Here is a 23,666-nt window from a genome sequence, read left to right as displayed (position 1 = left end):
TATGGGGCAAAGAGAGAAGATTGTATGTGAGGGCTTTTTTTTTTTTTCCTAATTGTGGCAAAATACTGAGGATACCAACTTACCATCATAACAATTCTTTTTTAATTGGAATAGAGTTGACACAGGATTATATTAGTTTCGGATGTACAACATAGTGATGGGACAGCTCTGTCCATTGTGCCTTGCTCACTGCAAGCGTCAATACCATCTGTCCCCACACACAGTGCTATTACAATATTGATGACTGTATTCCTTCTGCTGTGCCTTTCATCCCTGTGACTTATTCATTCCATAACTGAAAACCTGGGCCACCCCCTGCCCTTCACCCATCATTGTAACAATTTTTTTTTCTTTTTGGAGAGGAGGGGGATTTAGGGAGGGGCACAGGGAGAGACAGAGGATCTTAAGCAGGCTCATGCCCATTGTGGGGCTTGATCTCACAACTCTGAGATCATGACCTGAGCCGAAATCAAGAGTCAGACACTTAACCGGCTGAGCCACTCAGACGCCCCATCATAACAATTCTTAAGTGTGTCGGTTTGGTGGCATTAAGTACAGTCACATTGTGCAACCCTCACCACCATCCACCTCCAGAATTCTTCATCTTGTTAAAGTGAACTCTGTCCCCATAAAACATTAATTCTTCATTCTCCCGCAGCAAGACACTGGCAACCATCCTTCTGTCTCTGAATTTGACTACTCGAATACCTCATATAAGTGGAATCATATTGTATTTATCCTTTTGTGACTGGCTTATTTTGCTTAGCATAACATCTTCAGGGTTCATCCCTGTTGTAAAATATATCACAACTTTTTTCCTTGTTCAGGCTGAATAATATTCCATTGTATGTATAAACCATCCCTTCACTGAGGACACTTGGGTTGTCTCTACTTTCTGGCTATCGCAAATGATGCTTCTATGAACATGGGTGTACAACTGTGTCTCAGAAACCCTGCTTTCAATTTTTTTGGCATGCACCCAGAAGTGGAATTGCTGGATCATATGGTAATTCTATTTTTAATTTTTTGAGGAACTGCCGTACTGTTTTACATAGCGGCTGTACCATTTTACATTCCCACCAACAGTGCAAAGGATTCCAATTTCTCCACATCCTTGCCAACACTTGTTTTTTTGTTTTCTTAATTTTATTTTGTTTTTGATAGTAGCCATTTTATTGGGTGTGAGATGGTGTCCTGTGAGCCCTGAGAGTTGGGGTTTTGCGGGTTTTTTTTTTTTTTTTTTTTCTGTAATGCAGTGCCTGACTTAAGCTTTGATTGCTGAAGCATTCATTTCAAAGAGGCAAACAAATTTGTCAGCCACACAGAGCCAGGCCACCTCCCCCACAATTGAGGCTCTTTTGATTTAGAAATCTTGGTTGATTTCGATAACTGGCCATTTGGGCCACTGGTCTTTTCTCTTCCTGTGTTTTAAATTCCCACTCCTATGTTTTAAATTCACCAATAAAGAGTGAGCCTGAACTTCTAGGCCTCACCCTTGACCCCAATAAAAGCTGAACTCCTGGTCTGTGTGGTCTCGAGCCCCACTTCCCACAACCTTGTTATGTAGCCACATGTGTGCTGTGCGATTTTCAGGTCTTGTAGGTAATAAGCCTTTATTTTTTCAGTTTCCTGATGATTGTTGCTGAAAGGTATCTTGCAATCATCATAAGAACCACAAGGGTTGGTCCTGTGGTAACATTGGTTTGGAGAGGGGAGATGTCTATGGCAAGCACTGAGGCCCAGGTGAATGCCCCAGGCATTTCTAGCCTTTGGCATTACTATCCATAGGCTGAGATTGACATAAAACAGACAGTATGGAGGAGATTTGTATAGGTTAGACCTGGAAGGGGCCTGTATGCCTTCAGCTCACATTGGCCACACTTGGTTACAAGGCTGGAAGACAGGTTGAGCTGTCTCTCCAGGAGGAAGAGATGAGCACAGTATTCACCAGAAAAGTGTACCAGGCCTCCAGAAGCCCACTTCACATACTGGGACCAGTCCTGGACAAGGGGCAATTATTGTATGCTGTGGCAGCCGCCTAAAAGTTGCCTCTTACAGGCAGACCTAGGTTCAAATCTTGCCTCTCCCGCTGTCTCCCTGTGTGATCTTAGGCAAGTGGCTTTCCTTTGCTGAACCTGAGATTCCTTGATGTTAGGTAAATAAAATCATGCCTGCTTCACTAGAACCCAACAGCAGGAGTCACACCAGAAGATACGGCCTAGGGGCAGCCCGGGTGGCTCAGCGGTTTAGCACCACCTTCAGCCCAGGGTTCCTGGTGACCTGGGATTGAGTCCCACGTCAGGCTCCCTGCATGGCGCCTGCTTCTCCCTCAGCCTCTCTTTGTCTCTCTCTCTGTGTCTCTCATGAATAAATAAATAAAATCTAAAAAAAAAAAAAAAGAAGAAGATACGGCCCATGAGGACAGGACTTAAATAAGCCCCAGAGCCTGGAAGGGTGCTAGCACATAGTAAGCCCTTGGTACTGCAGTACCCAACCCAAAGTGGGAGGTGGGGAGGGGACTGGGTGTGTCTTGTTATATTGTCCTTTTCACTCATTTCTCCCAGAGCCACACGTTTCCCTGACAAAATGATAGGTTCTCAGCGTACAGGGTCTTGTCACTCTGGAAAGGCAGGCTAGCGGAGTGGCTTAGAAGCAGGACGGGGCACCTTCCTTGGAAGCTCTTCCTGCCCCTTCAAGGCTGAGATCCCAGCAGGTTTCCCAAGAGGGGAGCTTTGGTGGTTGTGGTGGTGGTGGTGGTGGGGTGCCCTCAGGCAGTGAACCAAGCATGCTGTGCCCTCAGGGCCCCAAGGCGGTTTCCTCCTCCTGCTCAGAGACCTCCCTGGTTGCTAAGAAACCTTGCACCCAGTAGGCACTTGTTAATAGTCCGCTATTGGAGGCACCTGGGTGGTTCAATCAGTTAGTTGTCTGCCTTTGGCTAGGGTCATGATCCTGGAGTCGTGAGGTCGATCCTTGAGTCGGGCTCTCTGCTCAGTGAGGTGTCTGCTTCTCCCTCTCCCTCCAGCTCATGTTCTCCCTCAATCTCTCTCTCTTTCTCAAATATATAAATAAAATAATTTCTTTTAAAAGCTCACTTTTGTTCTTGGGACCTGCCCAGGTGGAAAGAGATTGGCATTAGAAGTGTCGTATTCAAGTACTAACTGCCCTGTGAACTCTGTGGCTTTAGGTGGAGCAGGACCCGGGCTTCCTCATCTCAATAGTGGTGATAAGTATGAAGACCCAACCTCCTGGGATTGGAGTGAGGGTCAGATGAGGAAGTGGGCTGCCAATGTTTTGTTCCTAAAGATAGCAGGGCACCTCAAGCATGGTATTCAGTGCCTCATCTCATTTAATACTACAGACCCAGGAAATGGGAACATTCCCATTTCAGAGACGAGAGAGAAAACTAAAATCAGCTTAAGGAAAATAATAATTTATAATAATAATAGTTGTTATTGACTTATGTAACAAAAAAAAAAAAAAGATGAAGTATCTTGCTTCAGGCAGAACTTGATCCAGGAGCTCATGCAGTGCCACCTGTCTGATGGCTTCCTTCATGGATTCCCAGATGGCAGCAAGTTGGCTCCAGTCTTCTCTCTGAGGTTCATGTCTGCTGGAAAAAGAGAGCTTCTTACTCCCCGCAGTTAAAACAAAGCTTCCTAACTAGATTCCTGTGGGCTGAACTGGGCCACATGCAGGTCTCTGAGCCAGTTCAGCCAAGAGAAGGATTGGGCTGATTGGCCAGGCTGACCTCATGCCCAGACTAAGGAGCCTGGTCTGCTCTGCTCCATGGGAATCAGTGCCTTGGAGAGGGGGCTCTTCAAGGGAGATTCGAGGTCTCCTTCCCAACAGAAGGGGCAGAGGACTTTGGTTTTTTTTTGGAGGGGGGGTGGGCAGTAGACTTTGGGCAGCCCTGTAGCAGCAACAAATGGAGACCTCTGAGGCTGAGCCACTGGTCTTTTGCCTCTCAAATTGTCAGGTGTAAACAAGTCTGTTGGGGCTCTTGTTAAAAGGCAGACTCTACATGAGGGGCACCTGGGTGGCTCGGTTGGCGGGCATCTGCCTTCAGCTCAGGTCATGATCCTGGGGTCCTGGGATCAAGCCCCACATCTGGTTCCCTGCTCCGTGGGAAGCCTGCTTCTCCTTCTCCCTCTGTCACTTCCTCTGCTTGTGCTCTCTCCCTCGCTCAAATAAAATCTTTAAAAAATTAAAAATAAATAAAAAAATTAAAGGCTGACTGATTCAGCAGTAGGGGTAGAGTGGGGGTACAGTTTTATTCCTAATTTGCTCCTGGGCGATGCTGCTGGTCTCTGGACCACACAGTGTAGTGGCCCTAGAATCACAGGAGCCAGGCACTGACAAGCATCACCTCCCATGTTTCTTACAATCGCCTAGAACAGCAGGTATCCTACCCATTTCATGGAGGTGGAAGCTGAGGCTTGGTGAGGAGAGGTGAGGGGATGGTACAGGACACAAAAGCTAATAAGCCCTGGAATTTTGGAGCTGAAGTGGAGATTTTTAAGGCCATGAACATAGAAGGGAGGAGGGAGAGACAGGACACCGGTCTGCCTGAGGCCGGGTGACAGATGTGGACAGAATTCCCAGGGACCGAGAGGTGTTCTGTCTGAGTCGTCAGAGTCCTCAGTCCATGCCTTGGAACATTTGGTTTTGTCTCATCCTTTCTTCTTGCAGCCTTAACTATGGGGGAGTTTGCCTGGCATCAGACGCGCAGTTCAGTGACTTCCTGGGCAGCATGGGGCCAGCGCAGTTTGTGGGCCGCCAGACCCTGGCCACCACGCCAATGGGTAAGTGCCCCAAGGGCTGTTCGAGGTGGGGGGGGGGCACGGCACAAGCCTTGCAGCTTTCGCCTTGCCCTCTCAACCTTGGCAGTCCACTGAGCACCCAGCTTAGAGCCTTGTCCATACTTGCCAACCCCTCAGCAGAGTCCAGGGACTTGTGTCGGAGTTGTTTCTGGTCTTGTTTGGAGCTGAAAGCAGGGGAAGGGGGTTTCATCTGTAAGTAGAGAGGAGGGGCTGAGCCCTTGGGCGAGCTTCTAAGCCACTTCCCCGTCCCTTTACTTGGGTGTCTTGCAGGAGACGTGGAGATCGGCTTGCAGGAGCGGAATGGCCAGCTCGAAGTGGACATCATCCAGGCTCGGGGGCTTACGGCCAAGCCAGGCTCCAAGACACTGCCAGGTGTGGGGACTACCCTTCCTTCTGCAGGGCAGGGGTGGAGGTCAGGGAGGAGGTCCTGATGGGTATCTGGGTCTAGAAAAGAGAAAATGAGGCCCACCTACGGGGGGTTCCCTTTGTCCCAACTCTAGTGACTCACATGGGCTAGTGGTTTAGGGTTTGTTCTGGGGACGCATTTGAGATTCTCAGTTGACCTTGTTGGTCTTCCACTGGTTTGAGCTTCTGGAGGACAGGGACCATCTTTCCTGTTTATAGCTATACCCCTTTACCTAGGTGCTTACACATTCACACCCAGGCCTAGTGAATGTGTCAGTGATGAATGTGTAAGCAGGGGAAGGGGTGAGCAAATCAGGGGCAGAGAGGAAACAGGAAGTACACAGTGAGCAAAGGCAGGGAGGAAGCAGGCAGGACCCCCCTCCCCAAGGGGGTAGAGTAGGCCTCTCACAACCCTGGCTGTACCCCATCATCCACATCTACCACCACACCCACCTCTGTGGCTGTCTCCTCAAACCCCAGGGGACAGCTGGCCCCCAGCAGTGGGTGGGCAGCCATTTACCCACCGTCTGAGGGCCCTATTGGAATTCTCCCCACTGGCCTGTCCTCAGCGGCCTATATCAAGGCCTACCTGCTGGAGAACGGCGTCTGCATTGCCAAGAAGAAGACCAAAGTTGCTCGCAAGTCCCTGGACCCGCTGTATAACCAGGTGCTGCTGTTTCCTGAGAGTCCCCAGGGCAAAGTCCTGCAGGTGAGGGGCGCTGGTGTGTGTGTGTGTGTGTGTGTGTGTGTGTGTGTGTCTGTGTGCCTAGTTCCAGAGGGAGAGGAGGGCACTCCTGGGAAGAGAGAAAGTCTCTGGAGAGCTTCCCCTGGAGGAAGTAGAGCTCTGTGGTTGATCTGAGCTCCACGGGTACAGCTTGGCACCAGTTCTTTTTTGAGCCTTGGCTGCTTCATCTATATAAGATGGGGATGCTTCATCTGTAAGATGGAGACCCTCCAGAGAACATTATTGTGACAACGAAATGTATGCATTATGCAAGAAAAATATGTTTGGCCCATAGGAAACGTTCTTCAAATGGCTGTCCCATTGTTCTTGTTATTATTAACAGCCTCTGGAAGCCCGGGGCTGGGCCTGGAGCACAGAGATAATCGACTGGGAGGTGTGGAGGAGCCAGAGAAGCATTTGTCCCCCTGGCCATTAGGAGGGTCCTAAGGGTGACTCAGACATGGAGCTGGAAATAGCTGCCCATCGTGGGCGTCGGCAGGGCCCAGGTCAGATGCCTGCGGGAACCCATCATCGCAGAGCTGCTACTCGGGCACCTCTAGCTGGTGCCTCAATTTCTTGCTTCTAACGAGGACAGGAAAAGCAAATGAGGACAGGCCCAAAGTGTTACAAGTTGCCAAGACAGTGGGACTTTTTGCCAAACCCGGAAGCCCAGAGCCTGTCCAGGGCAGGATTTTTCAACCTGAGGGTTAAGACCCATTAGTGAGCTGTGAAATAAGGTTAGCACCTCTTAGCAAATTTGTTTGTTAGCTTGTTTAATGAAATGGAATAGGAAAGAAAACATTTATCATTCTTAGTAAGGCAAGCCGTATTTGGTGAGAGGCACTTGCCTTAATCGGGAATCCCACGTATGCGCCTCACTCTAAGTGTCTTACTGTATATCCCTGTCAAAAAAAGTTTGGGAAAAGTCTTCTAGCCTGGAGGCATGCAGCCACAATGTAACCCACCAGACGACCATCTAGGGGGCAGGTCTCGTCTACTAGATGAAGGTCATGCATTCTGGCCTCTGGCCTGAGCATCTTTGGGGAAGCTCCAGAGAATGGTCTGTCCAGGATGTGGAGAGGGTGGGGAAGCAGAAATAGGGAAGGGGTCGTTGCTAACTGAGCTCTCTGAATGTCAGAGCAGGACAGACTCACCAGCACCAGACACGAGATCTGATCACCAGTTGTATTAGTTTGCTAGGGCTGCCGTAACAAAGTACCACAGATTGGGTGGCTTGCACAACAGAAATTTATTTGTCACAGTTGTGGAGGCTGGAAGCCCAAGATCAGGGTATTCAGTTTCTTCTGAGACTTTGCTCCTTGGCTTGCAAACGGCCACCTTCCCACTGTGTGTCCTTGTATGGTCTTTCTGCTGTGCACACATGCATCCTTGGTGTCTCTCCATGTGTCCTAACCTTCTCTTAGAACTCCAGTTGGATTGGATTAGGGTCACCCTAATGGTCTCATTTGAATCTTAGGCTCTGACTCCAAATACAGGTACATTCTGGGGGCTAGGGCTTCAACATCAAGTTGGGGAAAATACAGTTCAGCTCATAACCCCAGTTTAAAATGAATCCATCCGTGCATTAGAGGTAGACCCTCTGAGCAGCTACCCAAGGAGCACTGAAGATTGGTCAGGTGAGCCCCCTTTGGTAAATGATTTAACTTCTCCGAGACTCGGTTTGAACAACTAAAATGGGAGCATTTTGTAGGGTTGTTGGGAAGATTGACTTTGAAACCAGTGTAGCTTTGGATTAGTTCCCGCCACAAAGCACGTCACAGTAGCATAGGCTCACACCGTTTTCATCTTACTCTGTGCTTGAGGAGCAGCCGAGAGTTTACAGTGAGCTTTTATATCCATCCCTCTGATCCTTCTGCATGAGGTAAACTGGGGATAATTTCCTTTAGAAACAAGAACTCTGAGACCCCATGAGGTTAGATGACTTGCCCAAACCACCCAGCCAGGACTGGGATTTGAACCTACTACATGTGTCTGACCCCAGAAGCTGTGTATGAAAACCGCCAGGGTCTACGGAATGATGGAGCCAGCCCACCTTCACGGAGGGGACAGAGTTAGAACTGGAGATACATAAGAGCAAGCACGTGGGGGTCCTGCAGCCACTGGAATCACCCAACTGGCTATGCTGAGAGAGTACTGACCACAGTGCAGGGAAGGCACTGTAGAGGAGTCAGTTGGGAAAAGGAAGGGAGTTAGCACCTGCACCTCTACCAGCCACTTTTAAAACTTGTTTCACGTGGAGGGTTTCCCAGGATCTGGAAGCAGGGGGCCAGGTGGGGGTTGGAGGGGGGCAGACCAGGCAGGGGACTCACAATGTAGGGTCAGCCATCCCGGCTTGGCTTCAGAGACGGAGGATGTGGAGGGTGGAATGGAGAGGGCTAGCTGGGAGGCAGGAAGCCAGTGGTCCAGGCGAGCGATAATGGTGGCACCAGAGCCAGGAAAGTGCGGTCAGGCCTGGGGCATTCTAAGGCAGTAGCATCCACGGGACTCAGAGATGGAGTAGGTGCGGGGGTGACCTGTGAGCAACACTGGCAGGATTTGAACCGCAGCGTCTCTTGCCCCCCAGGTGATCGTATGGGGAAACTACGGGCGGATGGAGCGGAAGCAGTTCATGGGTGTGGCTCGAGTGCTGCTGGAGGAGCTGGACTTGACCACCCTAGCCGTGGGCTGGTACAAGCTCTTCCCCACCTCCTCCATGGTGGACCCCGCCGCGGGCCCCCTGCTCCGGCAGGCGTCCCAGTTGTCCCTTGAGAGCACCGTGGGGCCCTGTGGCGAGCGATCTTAGGGCCGGGGTGGGGCGGGGGGGGCTCCCCAACAAGGCCTGGAGAATGCCCAGCCCCAACCTGGGACCCCAGGCCCAGGGGCACATTGAACAGAGGAGGATGGGGTTCTCCCCCATAGCGGGGAAGCAGAATGGGGAAACCTGCCCCCCCAGGGCCCCTCCTCACCCCCTCTCTGCCTCCTACCCCCTGAGACCTTCCCTCTCCCAACGGGATTGGCTGCACTTTTGACTTGGCCAGTTCTCGACCTGGTGGACGTGGCTGCAATCCGGAGAAAGGAAAAGATTGAGGCGGCAGCGCAGACCATCTTCCCGTCCCAGACACTGTCCGACTGCTCCCCCTTTTTGCCTCCTCGGAAGCTCGCTGCCCGGAGCCAAGTCCAGAACCCAGCGGCCATCTCCATGGTGCCAATTACCAGCAAGTGTCTTTCCTGCGGTACCGGGTTCAGGCAGCTACTCCTGCCCCAGAGCCGATGGGGCAGCTCTGCAAGGATCCGGAGCCAGCTCCGGGGAGGTCCAGAGCCTCCCGCTTGAAGAGGAGCTCGGCCTCCCTCCGCCTGCCTGTGGAAGGAGCTTTGCCGCAGCGTGTCTGAGTCCGTGTCTGTCCCTTCCTGCCTGCCCCTCTTCCGGTGGCTCTAGGAATTTGGGGGTCCAGCAGGGACCAAAGGAAAGGAGGCAGTGCCCTGAGCCTGGCACAGAACCCACCCCCCCCCCCCGGGGTGCTATGCTCCATGGGACTGCAACAAGCTAGTTTGGAAACAGTGGACTGGAAAGAACTGGGTCGTCTGTGTTTTGGTGGAAGAACTGCGGGACCCTGACTTTCGAGAACCCCAAGTCCGGAGCACTCACCGTCTCTGAATTTTGGGGACGCCGGACTGGAGAGGGAGCCTGAGTAAAGTTGGGATTGGGACTGACTGGTGGTGCCAAGGCAAGGGTTTCCCAAATAGGAGAAGCCCTCCTCGTTGGATGAGGTCAAAGGTCTTCTTGTCTACCCCTCTGCCTCCAGGCTAGGGGTCTGGGGAGGCAACAGAGCTTCCCTATTTTAGTCTTTTTAAACAAACCATCCTGTACTAAGGGCAGAACCCACTGCCCCGGCCTCAACTACCTTGGCTCATGAGTGTAAGAATCAGGAGATTCCTTCTCAAGCGGGCCTGGGTAGCTGCCTTCCTGGTCCAGCCCTCCCCGAGGCCTCTGGAAGCCCTTTTGCATGCTGGGAGGACACAGGTTGGCCCCTCTTTATAGAAGCACATTTCTGCCACCTCCCCTGGGAGGCACCCAGCAGCCCACCACCCCTTGTTAACCCAGTCCCTGCTGTGTAGGGCGTAGTCCAGTTTAGCTGGGTAGAGTTAGTGTTCCAGGCCCTGGGGCCTGCTCTTAGCTTGCATATAGTCCTTGCAGAGTTCCAGGACGGGGGTGGAGAGGAGGCACCAGAACATTCCAGGAGACGGCTGTCTCCTCACTAGTCTGGGTCTGGGCCTGGAGCCTGGTTCATGGGAGGCCAGCCCTTCCTCTTCCCTCCCCAACACCCCCTACCCCAGGGTTGTAGCTGGAGCTGCCCCTTATACTCAGATGTTCTGATGCATTATCTTTGGTACTGGTTTTATTTGTGAAGGACCCCGGAGGGTTGTGGGCCTTGGTGGAGAGGCCTGGGCTCCACGGGACGATGTCATCTTCCACTGGGGATGCCCAGCGGTGTTCAGCCCCGCCTGGTCCTTGGCCTCACTGCAGGCTATCGACCAGGCAATTTCTTCCACCTGGGACCCCTTCCTCTCTCTCCACCTCCCTCCCTTTCTCTCCCTTCTCCTCCCTCTGCCTGTCTAAGCCCTGGGGAGCCTTTAAAGTTCTGGATGAGTTATACCGCCTCCATGGAGCTTCCCATGCTGCACTGGGAAGGGGAGACGGAGATGCCCAAGCTTCCTGGGATTGTGCTGGGTGGAATCCCGAGGCTGGGGCAGGAGGCAGCAGGGCTCTGGATGGCCTCAGATCTGAGGCCCAGAATCAGCCCCTCCCCTGTTTGTTTTTTTTTTTTTAACCAGTGTGATTTCTCTGCTGTTCGTTTATTACTCATCATTCGGAATATTTTGAGCCAGGAGAGCGCCTTCTCTCTCCAGCCGTCCCTGCTCTGGTTGTTCAGGGGTAGCTTTTCAAAGACGGGGGGGGGGGCAGACCCTGGCTGTCCCACACAGAGGGAGAGAGGCCTCGGTGCCCCCGTGCCCCCCACTCCTGCCCGAGCCTACCCTCTGGGGTCTGCACAGCCTTTATAAAGAGAGAGAGCTTGCTCCAAAGCAATAACAACATCCTGGGGGTGGTCACCGAGGGCCCCCCTCAATGACTTTCTTGTTTGTTCTGTGAAATCTCAGTTCACCTCCTGGTGGGGTGGGGTGGGGGCTAGAGCCCTGTTTCTTTGTATCATCATTGTGAGCACGTGCCCTGCTTCCAAGGGGCTCTGACCATTTGGTGTGGGAACCACTGTCTGTCCTCACCAAGAGATGGGGGTTTGGGGGAGGGGGTGGCAGTTCTCAGCATTAGCTTTGGGGAACCTTCAAACCCAGCCTGTCTCTACTGCTGTCTGATCTTTTGCCAGCTTGTACTCCATCTGGAGAGTAGCTGAGAAGTGGAATTGTGGAGAGCTGGGAGCCAGGAGCTGGGGTCACTAGGGGCTGATTCTTTTTTTTCAATCACTGGGCCAAAGGTCACAGGCTACCGTGGGAGGAAGCCTCCATTTTCCCTTTGCCACAATCTGCTTTCTGTACACATGGGGGAGGGCCTCGGGGACCATTCACGAAGTCCATTTTATAGGTGAGGACCGAGGCCTGCCTCTGGGGTCGCCTGTGAGTTCAGTGGCACCCCCAGCCTGGGCCTCCCCCCACCTGAGGCTGAGGCTGAGCCAGAGCAGAACCAGTGGGGCTGCATTTCCCACGACACTTCCTCCTCCCTTCTCTCTGTAGAGATTTCCAGCGGCCCAGAAAAGATGGGCAGGGCAAATTGCAGCCCATCTGAGAGGTGAGGCAGTTAAAGCCCAGAGTCAGGAAGTGACTTGCCCAAGACCCTTCAGCAGAGGAGCCACAGACAAGACAGGGGCTCTGTCCTGCTTCCCTCCTTCCTGGGACAGGAAGCCACTGCCTGGGCACACCTGCCATGATAGGTACTTGTGGTCTTTAAGCTGTGGGGGCCCCAGCCTGTGTGATTCCATCTCTGCGGGCCCAGGTCTGGGGGAGAGAATTGCCAGAGAGACTTTGCTCTCTTTAGGCCTGGCCCAGCTGACTGAGGGTGCACAGGGTTTGGTTCAGGTCTCAGTGTCCAGGTAGGGGCTCCCACTGAGGGGGTCATAACCCTGTAGGACCAACGTGAGGGAGATAAGAAGCACCCCCTTCCCGTCTAGGGCTGTGTGGGAACGAGGTGGCCGTGGCACAGCTCCTCTTAGGGAAAGCCTCACAAGACCTTTAGCTGTAACAAGATCTGGCCTTCCTATAGTGCTTTTACGTCACTGTCACTGTCACGTACAGCCTCAGTAGAGCCCCTGGCAGTAAAGGGGATCAGTATTAGGAGCTCCAATGTAAAGAGGAGGGAGCTGAGGCCCTGGGGAGGGGAGGGTACCTTCAAAGGTCCCACTGTGGGTTCATGGTGGAGCCGGGACTAGAACTCAGTTCTGCAGCAGTTCAGAGTGATGTGAGGAGGTGAGGCAGGTAGTTTAAGGGGTGGTTACGCACTTTACAAGCTGATTCACCATCCAGTTCCTTAAACCAGGAGCTCCTGGGCACCTGTGTCCAGAGGCGGCGCCGAGCCCCCCCACCCCCACCTTGGAGCACAGCTGTTGCGTCAGGCAAGGCCACCTGCATTTATTTATTGAGCAGCAGCACTGTGCCAGGCCCAGGGGAGCAAGCCCCCCCACATTCCCCTGTAATGATTCCCTTGGCTCTCTGGGAGGGCCCCTTGTCTGTACAGCAGCACCTAGGAGTGGATGGAAAGCCGCCATGTCCATGAGCTCATCGGACTCACCAACCCTGTGGGGGGAGGCGGACCGTGTCCATTGTGCTCCTAGCTTCTGTGAGGGCGAAGTGGAGACTCGAACCCGGGGCCTCAGGCTTGACATCTGGAACCGCTTCACTCCCTGGCTGCCTCCTGAATGAGCAGCAGGGAGGCCAGACCCCGGGTCCATGGGCTGGGGGCCTTTCCATCCACCCATTTTTTCCCTCACTCCCTCTCCGGGAGCGGGAGCTGCTCGGGACTTTGGGGAGGGAGGGTTTCCCGGGGGCGGGGGGAGGCCTGGGTTGGAGCGGGCCATGTTGCATTGTGTTCATGACCATGTAGCTCATGTTGAAAATTAAAAGTTTTTGGCTTTTCTAACCTGGCTGGCTCTGCTTTGTATGGAGAGTTCTGTCCGGGAAGCCAAGGGGAGTTGGTGTTCGGAGGAGCAGAGCGCTACAGGATGCCAGCAGGGCCACCAGGGGCGTCGCAGGGGGCAGGGCACGTGACCCTTCCAGAGATGCAGCGGGGTGGGGAGCGGATTCCAGGTGAACCGCAGCCCTATTACAGCCGTGGAAACCGAAGCCCAGGGCGGGGATGACAGTCCCCAAGGTCACATGGTGGGCAGTTGGCAGGACCCAGATCTCAGTTGCCGCCAGACAAGGGCTCCTCCAGGGCATGCTGCTGCGTCCGGTGCCCCAGGGATGCGGGTGTCAGCAAGGCCCCCTCTCGTCCTGGGGCGGCACTGGCCAGGGACAGAGTATCAGACTGGGGGGGGGGGGGAGGGGGAGGGGGCCCCGAGGAGGGGGCGCGCTTCACTCACACGTGGGCCAGTGAGGGGCTTCAAGCAGCGCGGACAGGACATGCTTCCAGGTCCACACGGGTCAGGCTCCTGCCGGGGTGCGCGTCCAAGGCCCCGCGGAGAACCTGCCCCTTGCACAGCAGGGGAGCGGCGGCGGGCGGCGGGGCCGGGGCCGGGCAGCCTCTCCCGGGAGGCTGACGTGGCCACGCCTTCCCCAAACCACGCGGACCACCGGGGATTCGCACCTCCGGGGTTTTCCGCTGGGGCTTTACTCTATTTTTGGAGAGGAGGGAGGGCCCAAGTCCCGGGGCGCGGCGGTGCTGACCGGTGGCCCGGGGCCGCGGCCAGGGCCGGGCCGCCCGTCAGATGGACTTCCGCCGGGCCGGGGGCCTGCCCGCCGCGCCGCCGCCCACGGCCCCGGGGCTCGAGGGAGGCGAGAAGCCCAGGTTGTCGCGGGCCCCCGGCTGCGGCCGCTGCGCGCGGGAGGAGACCGAGGCGGAGCCGCGGGCGCGGGCCCGGGGGCGGCGGGGCGGGGAGCGGCCGCGGCTCTCGGGCGCCCCCGCGCGGAGCGGGCCGGGGCGGCGGGCGGCGCGCTCGGGCGCCTCGGCGCTGGCCGCCAGGAAGCGCAGGACCACGAGGTTGAGGAAGGCGCCGATGACCGTGAGCCCCAGGAGGATGTAGAGGAAGCTGAAGGCCACGTAGGGCGGCTTCCTCTGCAGCGCCTCGCCGCTCTGCAGCGCCACGAAGTCGCCGAAGCCGATGGTGGTGAGGGTGATGAAGCAGTAGTAGTAGGCGTGGAAGAAGGTCCAGCCCTCGAAGTGCGCGAAGGCGGCGGCCCCGAGGGCCAGGGTGGCGGCGCACCCCAGCAGCCCGGCCACCACCATGTTCTCGGGGGACACGCGCGGCCGCCGCAGGCCCAGGCAGCGCTTGGCCGCCAGCAGGAGGCGCCGCACCAGCGCGTTCAGGCGCTCGCCCAGGCTCTGGAAGGTGACCAGCGTCAGGGGGATGCCCAGGAGCGCGTAGAACATGCAGAAGACCTTGCCCGAGTCCGTGCCCGGCGCGGCGTGGCCGTACCCTGGAGGGAGAGGAGGGGAGCGGTGAGCGCCCGCCGCGGCCGCCCCGCCCCTGCCCCGCCCCTGCCCCGCCCCGGCCCCGCCCCGGCGCAGCCTCCCCGAAGCTCCTGCTTCTAACTAGGTCGCTCCCCGCCTCTGAGACCTCGCGCGCTATCCCTAATCGCCCCAAACTGTCAACAACCCACCGTCCTCCCTCGGTCGGGGGGGGGGGGGGACGGGACGGGCAAAGAACCTGCGGAACGTCCACCCAGTGCATCTGTTCAGGAACAGAAAGGCACCAAGAGGGTTACCTGCCCAGCAAAGGGTGGATCTCAGCTGCGTCAGCCAAGCTCAAAAGACTACATACTGCACCGTTCCGTTGAAATGACATTCTGGAAACGTTCTGGCAAAACTGTGGGGACAGAGGGCAGATCTGTGGTTGCCAGTCCTTGTGGTTGGAGGAGGGGTTAACCGGAAAGAGGCAAGGCAAATTCGGGGGTGATGGAAGCCTACTAGGTCTTGGTGGTGGCTGCAGTTGCCTGACAGGCCCTCATTTGTCAAAACTCTGCAGAAGGCTGCTACACTGGAAAATGGTGCGTTTCACTGTGTGTAAATGATGCCCTGATTTAAAGAGCAAAATCTTCCATGATGCCCCAGTACCCACAGGGTAAAGCACCCACCAGTTCTCACGAGGCGTCTGACTCCCACCCCCCAACCTGTCCAGCCTCACCCCGCGTTGCTTCCCCAACCAGCACACCCCACCTCCACTTGCCTCTTCTCATGATTCTTCCCTCCCCTGAAACCCTTTTCCCCACTCCCCCTAGCCCACTTCTTCCCACATCCCTAAGTATTTCTTCAGTCTGGTGTAGCAATTCTTCACTGTCACAGGAGACCTACACAGGAGAGGGCTTCCTTGAATCCTGGACCACTGTGCCATCAGCAGGAAATGAGCATTCCTGGCGAGAGCAGTGAAAACTTTCGTGGCTTTCTCAAAGGAGTCCATAACCCAGGAAAGTCAGGTGAGCCTTTGCCCAAGAGAATACGCCTCCTCTAGCAAATGGGCACCATCTGCCAAAGTGTAAATGTACAAACCCTTGGGTCGTGCAGTTCCACAATTAGCAAGTTAGTCCTCCAAGACACACGTGTGCAAAGTGTGGTAGGCATGTGGGTCGTCACTGAAGCATCGCTGCTTATGGTGAAAACAACCCAAGAGTCCATCAAGAAGGGTCTGGTGCAATAAATCAGGGTGCTCACCGAATGACAGAGCCCTCCATAGCAGTGGCTCCAACGAGGGGTAATTTTGTCCTCCAGGGGGACATTTGCCAATGGCTAGAGACACTTCTGGTTGTCACAACTGGGAGGTGGTGGCTGTGTGCTATTGGCTTCTAGTGGGCAGAGAGACCAAGGATGCTGCTAAACATCCCATGATGCACAGGCCAGCCCTGCAACAGAGTTACCCAGTCCAATACGTCAATAGTGCCAAGGTCGAGAACCCCCATTCTACCGCCACGGAAAAGATGACACAGCTTTTTTTTCTTTTTTTTTTAAGTAGGCTGGAACACAGGGTTCAAGCTCATGACCCTGAGATCAAGATCTGAGCTCAGATCAAGAGTCCAACACTTAATTGACTGAGCCATCCAGGCACCCCAAGGTGACACAGCTTTTTAGGGATTTTTTTTTAAATCACCAAAAAATATCAAGTGAAAAAAGCGAGAGACAAAAAACAGTGGGTACAACCTAATGTCTATATAATGGAAGTGTTTTAAAGGAATTCATGAGCAGAGAATATGTCCGGAAGGATGCACAAAAAACTGATGACTATATTTAATCCAGGGAAAGGAATTTATGGGTTGAGGGACCGGGTGAGAGGGAGACTCCCTTTTCATTCTCCCCTCTTCTGTAGCCCGTGGAGTGTGTGCTGTGTGCATGTATAATTTATTCAAAATATCAACACAGTACATGTTTTAAAGACCCATGACTCCTCATGTCAGTTTGTCTCCATCTGTTATTGGGGGAGCTCCATCCACCACTAGACTGTGAGGTCCTTGAGGCCAGAGACCATGCCAATCACTTCCCTGTGTCCCTAGTCACCAGTGTCCTGAACAGAGCTGGACACAGACTAAGGGTTCAATGAAAGTTTAATAATTAATCCTCATCATCATCATCAGTAATCAAATCTAACCGAAGGGAGTGCTGAGTGTGAGACAGAGGAGCCTCTTTGGCAGTCAGGTGCCGGGGCAGTGCTGTTTCCAGCTGTTTGGGGGCTATGTCAGGCTTTGACAGAGTGAAGCGAATGATGAAAATAATTAAGCATGCTAGGTACTCTACAGAGATTATTGTACTCCCCCCCCCAATAACTGTAGGAGATGATATTATGATCCCCATTTTGCAGAGGAGGAACCAAGGCTCAGAGCGAGGAGCTGCCCAAAGATCCCAGGGCCTGAGCCATTAACCACTCTCCTCCACAGCTGCTCAGGGCCTCTCTCATCCACACAGAACTCTAGCTCCTGAGTTCTGGCGACCAGCTCTCTGCAAGGCTGGCTTATGCAGCCCGATCACACGGCACGAGCTGGCGCCCCCAGGTGGCCAGAAAAGGCAATATTCCGGTTGTTTCCACTGGGTCCCTTTCCTCAGGCTCCCAAATGCCACAGAGGAGCTGCCAGCAGAGAAGACCAAAGGCCTCTGGATAGTGTGGGGGTGGGCAGAAAAGAGGTGGATGGGGTCCCACCCGCTGGCATGGCAACAGGGAGTGTCTAGGGCTGACCCCAGGTAGGGAAGCAGAGGTGCCTAGGAAGCATGTTGACAGGAGGCATAAAGGGCTAAATGGGAGCTGGGCCCACAGCTGGCAAACAATGAAATGTTATTATTACTAATTAATAGTGCCTAATTAGCCTCAGGCACCGTGCCAAGCATTTTACACACTTGACCTCATTTAAACCTGGCAACCACCCAGGGAGGTAGCAAGAACTGCATTTGCAGTCGAGAAAACTAGGACTCAGAGAGGTACATCCAATTGCCAGAGAAGACAGGAGGTGACAGAGATGAGAACAGAAGTCTGGGCTATGTAATTGCCAGGTTCTTAACCCACAGCTCACGCTCACTTGCTGGGGCATTATGAAAAAAACTTTCTCCAATGCTCAGAGTGGTGATCCAAGCCCTGGGGCCGGGCCGGGGTGGTGGTGGTGTGTGTGCCTAGACATCCACAGCTGGGACCCGGGAAGCAGCTGACACCCGGCCTGGAGCCCTGCAGAGCCTGCTCCACTCCATTCCTGCTTCCCCAGGCTTCAGCTCAGCAGGTACCAGCCAGACGGTAGCCATGGCAACGGCTGACGGTCCAGATGCTGCAGAGAAACTGCTCTGGATCCCCGAGGGTGAGGTCCAAAGCTTGTGATAATCAGTCATCCCTTCCACAAATATTTATTGAGTGTCTACTATGCGCTAGGCTGGGTACACTGCAGTGACTAAGACAGACTGGATGCCGTTCTCATGGAGTAGCAGCATAATTATAATACAAAAATCCATCTCTCCTTTCCAGTGCTTTCTATGTGTCAGACCCTGCGCTAAAACTTTCTGCAGCCGTTAGCCCCTTGGCAATGATGATCTTAGCGCAGCCCTGACATCAGGCCTATCCGCAAGCTCCATTTTACAGAGGGGAAAAGTGAGGCTCAGGAGGTTAAGCAAGTCGCCTGAGGTCACGCGGCGAGGGCGAGGGCGAGGGCGAGGCGGCCGGGCGGGGAAGCCTCCACCTGCGGCCACTGCGCGCCGCCCGCCCGCTCCACGGTCCCCCCGGAGGTGGCCGCCGCACCCCGCGTGCCGCCTCCGCGCCAGCCTGGGCCCCTGGCTCCTCCCGCCCGCCCGCGTGCACGCCGGGCCCCTCGGCGGAGCGCGGGCGGAGGACCGCAGGGGGCTTCGCGCCCGGGGCGTCGCGGGGCCGCGCGGGGCCGCTCACCGATGGTGGTGATGACGGTGATGGCGAAGTAGAAGGAGCCGGCGAACTTCCACTGGCGGCCGGCGCGGTGCGGCTCGGCCTGCCGCGCCAGGCGCTCCAGCTCGCGGTCGTCCTCGGCCGAGAAGCCGTACTTCCTGCGGAGCTCGCCGCGCTTCTGGGCCAGCAGCCGCTGCCGGCCGCGCTCCGCCTCGGACTCGAGCGCGTCGAAGACCGCGGCGCCCACCAGCAGGTAGGACAGGATGCACAGGATGAGCGCGGCCGTGCGCACGCTCTGCTGCCTCATGGCGGCGCCGCGGGCCCCGCGCCCCGGGCCCGGCCGTGCGCCCCGACGGCCGCCCCGCGCTCCGCCCCCGCCCCCGCCCTCCGCCCCGCGCGCGCCGCCCCAGCGGGCTGCGGCGGCCGGACGCGGGGGTGGGGGGGTGGAGGCGGGGCCTCGGGGAGCGGGGCGGCGAGGAGGGCCGAGCGGGCTCCTCCTGCCCCCCCCAGTCCCCTGCCTTTGTTTACCCGCCGGGCGCTCGGGGGCGCAGGTGTCTGCCCGCAGGGACAGTTGGGGCGAGCGAGCGCCCAAAGCCCGGGTCTGCAGGTGTCCGGTCCCCACCACTATGGTCCTGGGACCTTGGGCCAGTCATTCATTTGTTCAATCATCCGACAAAACTTTACTGAGCACCGACTGGGGCAAACAAGCTTTTCGGGGTCCGCAGAGCTGGTATCCTAGAAAGGAGGGTTGTCTAACAGACACACAGTGGGAGACAAGTGGGAGACAGAAGGGAAACCGTTCCTGGGGGGGGGACGCTGGCGGAGGTGGTGGGAAAGGTCTCCCTGAGGAGTGACTGGGGAGGGAGGGTCCAGGCAGCAGGTGCAAGGCCCGTAAGCAGAGAACCAGCGTGGCTGGGGAATTGGTCTGCTGGGGCTAGAACAGCTGGGAGCAGGACAGTAGGGTGGCAACTTCACACAGGGTCTTATAGTCCCTTAGACCAGAAAGGCTGTATCCAGAAAACACATGCCAGTGATCAGATTGACTTTTTTTTTTTTTTTTTTTTTTTTTTTTTTTTGAGAGCATCCTGGCTGTCCTGTGGGAAAGGGGTGGTGGCTAAGAGTGAGGCTATTTAGGAGACTCTTGTCGTCCACGTGCATGGTGGTGGTGGTGGGTGGCAGGGACGGAGGTGCGGAGAAGCCCATGGATCTGAGATGTGGTGGGGAGCTGGAGCTGGGCACACACGCCCAGCCACATGTCTCAGCCTCCCTTGCACTTACAACTGTTGCCAACAGCATGTGGGCACAAGTGACCTATGTCAACTTCCAGGCCTGGCCTTCCCCGTGCCATGCTCTACCTCTCTCTCCCCCACTTGCAGACTGAATGCAGAGAGGTGGAGTCTTTAGGAGAGGGCACAGCCACAGTGGACGGAGCCCGGGTGCCCGAATGACCAGGAGCACCGATTCTGAGCTCCTGTTGTGTGGAGCCCCGAGGCAATGGGGGCAGTCCGTTACCCCAGCTGGTGTTACCCTGATGCATGGAGCAGGAGCCCCTGCTGATGGGCCGGATCTGGAGGGCAAAGGGGGACTCGAGATGATGCCTGGGTCTTTGGCCTGAACAGCTGGGTGCTTGGGAAGCCTTCCGTCGACCTCACTCCCCAAGGAATCCACTCCTGCTGCCCTGCACTGAGGTGAGACTCATTTCAGAGTCCAGGGTGGGTCTTTGTGGGGATTCTGGGCAAGCCCCGGGCAGCCTCTCCTGCAGGTGTCCAGAGCATCTACGTGGCCTGGACTCTGCTGCAGCCTTGGCACGCATCCCCTCTCCCCGGATCCCTACTCCAGCCTCTCCCCCTACAGTCCCTTTGTGATTTTGTTTTGTTTTGTTTTGCTTTGCTTTGCTTTGCTTCAGCCACACTGAACTATCAGCTCCTTGCACAAAATTGCTTTGCTTAGAACAGTCCCCTTCCCATCACACTCACCAGCCCACATTTATTGAATGCCTGCCAGGATGAAGCACTTTGCAAGTATCAATGCATTTTATCATGACAGTCTCCTTACGCTGTAGGCATGGCTACATCCTTTAGCTCCCAGTTTATTGGATGCGTCCTTCCCTGGCGCCTCTGCAGGTGGCCGTCCTCTGTGCTGCCAGAGGCCTCTGAGCTCCTGCCATCTTGCCTTCATCCCACTGCATTGTGATCCTCACATCCCATACCTGGGATGTCCTCCTGAGCACAGGGAGCCTCCCCTGGTCGCCTCTCTGTCCCCAGCACCCAGATCTGGCACAGCACACACCCGGTGACTGTGGACAGATGACCAGCAGCAGCCTGGAGAAGTTGAGAGCAGGGACTCTGCACCATGACTGCCTGGGTTCATATCCCACCTCTGCTGCTTACCGCCGTACAAACTTGGGATGTTTCAGTTCCCCCTCATCCCCTGGTAAAACAGGGTTAGCAAAGTTCTTGTTTCATAAGGTGCTGTGCACCACCCCTGCAAAGATGCCCACGTTCTTTCCCTGGAACCTATAAATAGGTTAGGATGCACAGCAGAGATGAGGGTTGCAGGTGGAGTGGAGGTTGCTAATCAGCTGACCTGGTGACAGGAAGTTATCCTGGACTATCTGGGTGGGCCAGGGGGCATCACAAGGGTCCTTATACGTGGACACCGAGGCAGAAGAGGGACAACCAAAGAGATAATGAGAAGGATTTGGCCCGACGTTGCTGGCTTTGAAGATGGAGACAAAGGGGCCACAAGCCAAGGAGAGCAGGTGACTTCTAGAATCTGGAAAAGGCAAGGCGATGCCTCCCTAGAGCCTCCAGAAGGGAATGCGGTCCCACCGACACCTCAGTTTCAGGCCAGTGCCACCTGTGTAGCCCTCCATCCTACGGGAGTGGGAGATGCACACTTGTGTTGTTCAAGCCGCTACATTTGCCATCGTTTCTTTGAGCAGCAGCCGGGAATGACTTCAGTGGTTGTGAGGACGGAGGAGCCCATAGGCAGGAAGCGCTAAAAGTAGCATCTGGCCCTGAGGACTCATCTAGAAGTGTTAGCCACCGTTTCAAATATCACAAGCGAGTGAACGCCCTGGGCCCGCAGAGACATTATAGCGTGGGCTCTGGAACTCAGTTCTGGGGCTGAATCGGGGGCCTCGCACCCCTTGTTCCCGTGGGAAGCCAGACTGCATCTCGGTGGCTCAGAAAGCCTCATTTGCAATAGTGGCATCAGCAAATTTTCTTTTCTGGTTCCTGCCCAGCCTCCAGAGGAGCAGGAGCCTGGGCCACAGCTTCGGCGGGGTCGGGGTGGGGAGCACCATGATTTTCTGAAAAGAGCTTTCCGGGGACAGTTAACGAGTCCTGGCCACTGACAAGCTGGAGTCAACAAGGCCTGGGCTCATATTCCAGCTCCTCTCCTGTCTAGGTGGGTGAATGTGGGGAGGACATCTCTCTGGACTTGGTTTCCCCCTCGGAGAAACCCAGGTGATAATAATGCCCACCTCACAAGACCACGGGGAGGATCATGAAAGATAATGTGTGTCACTTCCCAGGTGCCCGCTAGCAGTAGCCTCGTTTGCTCCCTCTGTACAACTGCCTGCCTGCCTGCCTGCAGATGTCAAGAATTCTTTTTCTGGAAGCACATGTCTGTGCTAGGCATATTCACAGACATGACTAACGGAGCGCTCGCTTTCCAGTGCGGGGAACCAAGGCACAGAAGAGAAGACGCCCCGCCTGCCAGGTCCTCACAGCCAGGCAGCGGCTGAGCCAGGACTTGAACTCGGGACTGTGTGGTCCCTAAGGTCATGATCCTTCCACTATACCCCACGGCTTCGTCAGGCATCGTGCCCCTCCCACAGCCCCTCCAGGCTCCAGCTTCCTCGTCTCTAGGATGGAGCTGAGAAGCCCTGGCTGCTGGCCACCCCCACTGTCGTGAGGCCCCTGTGACACACAGCTGAGCGGTGCTTTGTCAGGTGTGCCTGCTGGGGCTGGGTTTTACTGGGGCCCTGGGGGAGCTGTCTGGCTCCGCCAGGCAGGTGACTCTGCCCTGTGCTTGGCGTTTTGGGTTCAGCAGCTCTATTTTAAGCCAGAGGAGGTCAGAGTTTGTGTATGTGTATTTCTCAGCTTGCAAAACCGTCAGCTGAGCAGTCACCCAAAACAGCAGCACTCCGAGGCACCTCCTTCAGCTGCCCCTCCCTCGGCCTCCCCCACTCCTTCCTCCTTTGGGGACCTCAGGGGACCCAGCGATTTTCCTCTGTCCCTTCATGCCAGAGCCATACGCGTAGCACCCCCACGAGGCCTTGGATCCTCTTCCAGGATCCTCTTTGAGGATGATGAGGAAGGTGTCCCAGCCCCCAGCTGGATCCTGGGTGCCTTTCAAAGCATTCCACATCCCTTATGAGTCTAGAACCTTCTGAACACTCTGTGAGCCAGGCAGGCCTTGCCATTCCCATGTCCAAGAGAAGATGCAGGCTGGGAGAGTGACAAGTGGCTGTCACGTAAGGTGGTGCAGGGTGGGGCAGAAGGTAAGAAAGAACATGAATTTCTGAGTGAGCCAGACCTCACTCAGTGAGCCTTGCCCTCTTGGGCAAGCTTCTTCACCATCGAGCCTCAGTTTCCTCATCTGTGACATGGGCATGAAGGAATCGGACTCCCAGTACTTCTGTGAAGATTAGATGAAAGTGTGAAGGAGCACTCAGCACAGAGTAGGTGCCTAGCAAATGCTAGTACCCCTTATGCCAAATTAATTTTTTCTTTTCCTTTTCCGCACTGCTTATTCCTCAGGCCTCCTGGGATCTGAAAGGATTGATTTTTTAAAGTTAAAATGTAGTTCAGTAATTTTCCAGAAGCCCAGAGAGCCCAGGTGTTTTTCCTGATAAGATCTCTCTCCCGTCTCTGTCCTAAAAGAATGGATTATTTTGGCTTCAGGTACCAGCTCCTTGAAGATGACAGCTGTAACCTTTCTGCAGCCTGAGTATCATTTAAGGAATCTGGGCTGCAAGAAATAAAAAGCTGCCTCTTGCTAACTTAAAGAACATTATAGGTAGGATCTGGGGTTCTTGCAGAATCTTCCAGGCACTGGAAGACAAACTGTATGGTTTGAGGGACCCAGAAAAATGGAAGCTAGGAGCAGGGAAACGCCATAGCCCTTCCCAGTGTGGGGGGCACCATTGTTTCCAGGCTGATGCAG

At 55.3% G+C, this 23,666-nt stretch overlaps 2 protein-coding genes across 5 annotated transcripts in view; one reads left to right on the top strand and one right to left on the bottom strand.

Moving 5' to 3' along the window:
- The window catches only part of RIMS4 (regulating synaptic membrane exocytosis 4), an 87,884-nt gene extending 74,791 nt beyond the window's left edge, over positions 1-13,093 (top strand). For all 3 annotated transcript variants that reach the window (XM_077873302.1, XM_077873300.1, XM_077873301.1), the window contains 4 exons: positions 4,690-4,802; positions 5,091-5,192; positions 5,795-5,934; positions 8,534-13,093. In XM_077873302.1, coding sequence (XP_077729428.1) covers positions 4,690-4,802; positions 5,091-5,192; positions 5,795-5,934; positions 8,534-8,752 — 574 coding nt within the window. In that variant the 3' untranslated portion in view covers positions 8,753-13,093. The remainder of the gene's footprint in view (positions 1-4,689; positions 4,803-5,090; positions 5,193-5,794; positions 5,935-8,533) is intronic.
- Positions 12,566-18,839, bottom strand: KCNK15 (potassium two pore domain channel subfamily K member 15). Of its 2 annotated transcripts, XR_013365384.1 has the most exons (3): positions 18,516-18,839; positions 13,536-14,589; positions 12,566-13,457 (listed from the first exon to the last, which is right to left on the bottom strand). XR_013365384.1 is itself a non-coding variant. In XM_077873298.1 (2 exons), the coding sequence occupies exons 1-2, from the start codon at positions 18,796-18,798 to the stop codon at positions 13,877-13,879; spliced, it is 996 nt and encodes a 331-aa protein (XP_077729424.1). In that variant the 5' UTR covers positions 18,799-18,839; the 3' UTR covers positions 12,566-13,876. The 2 variants fall into 2 exon arrangements, 1 of the variants encoding a protein (XP_077729424.1); XM_077873298.1 differs by having other exon boundaries at positions 12,566-14,589.
- Between the last annotated feature and the right edge of the window lie 4,827 nt (positions 18,840-23,666).

Source organism: Canis aureus, chromosome 26 (genome assembly GCF_053574225.1).
Source record: "Canis aureus isolate CA01 chromosome 26, VMU_Caureus_v.1.0, whole genome shotgun sequence".
Classification (NCBI taxonomy): domain Eukaryota; kingdom Metazoa; phylum Chordata; class Mammalia; order Carnivora; family Canidae; genus Canis; species Canis aureus.
Note: the sequence above shows the minus strand (reverse complement) of the source record. Positions and strands in the feature narration are given on the sequence as shown.

Excerpts from the sequence above, each read along its gene's own strand:
- KCNK15 (XM_077873298.1), bottom strand. The coding sequence starts at position 18,798 with ATGAGGCAGCAGAGCGTGCGCACGGCCGCGCTCATCCTGTGCATCCTG. Across the intron at positions 14,590-18,515 it reads CACCGTCATCACCACCATCG|GGTACGGCCACGCCGCGCCG; the intron begins GTGAGCGGCCCC and ends CTCTCCCTCCAG.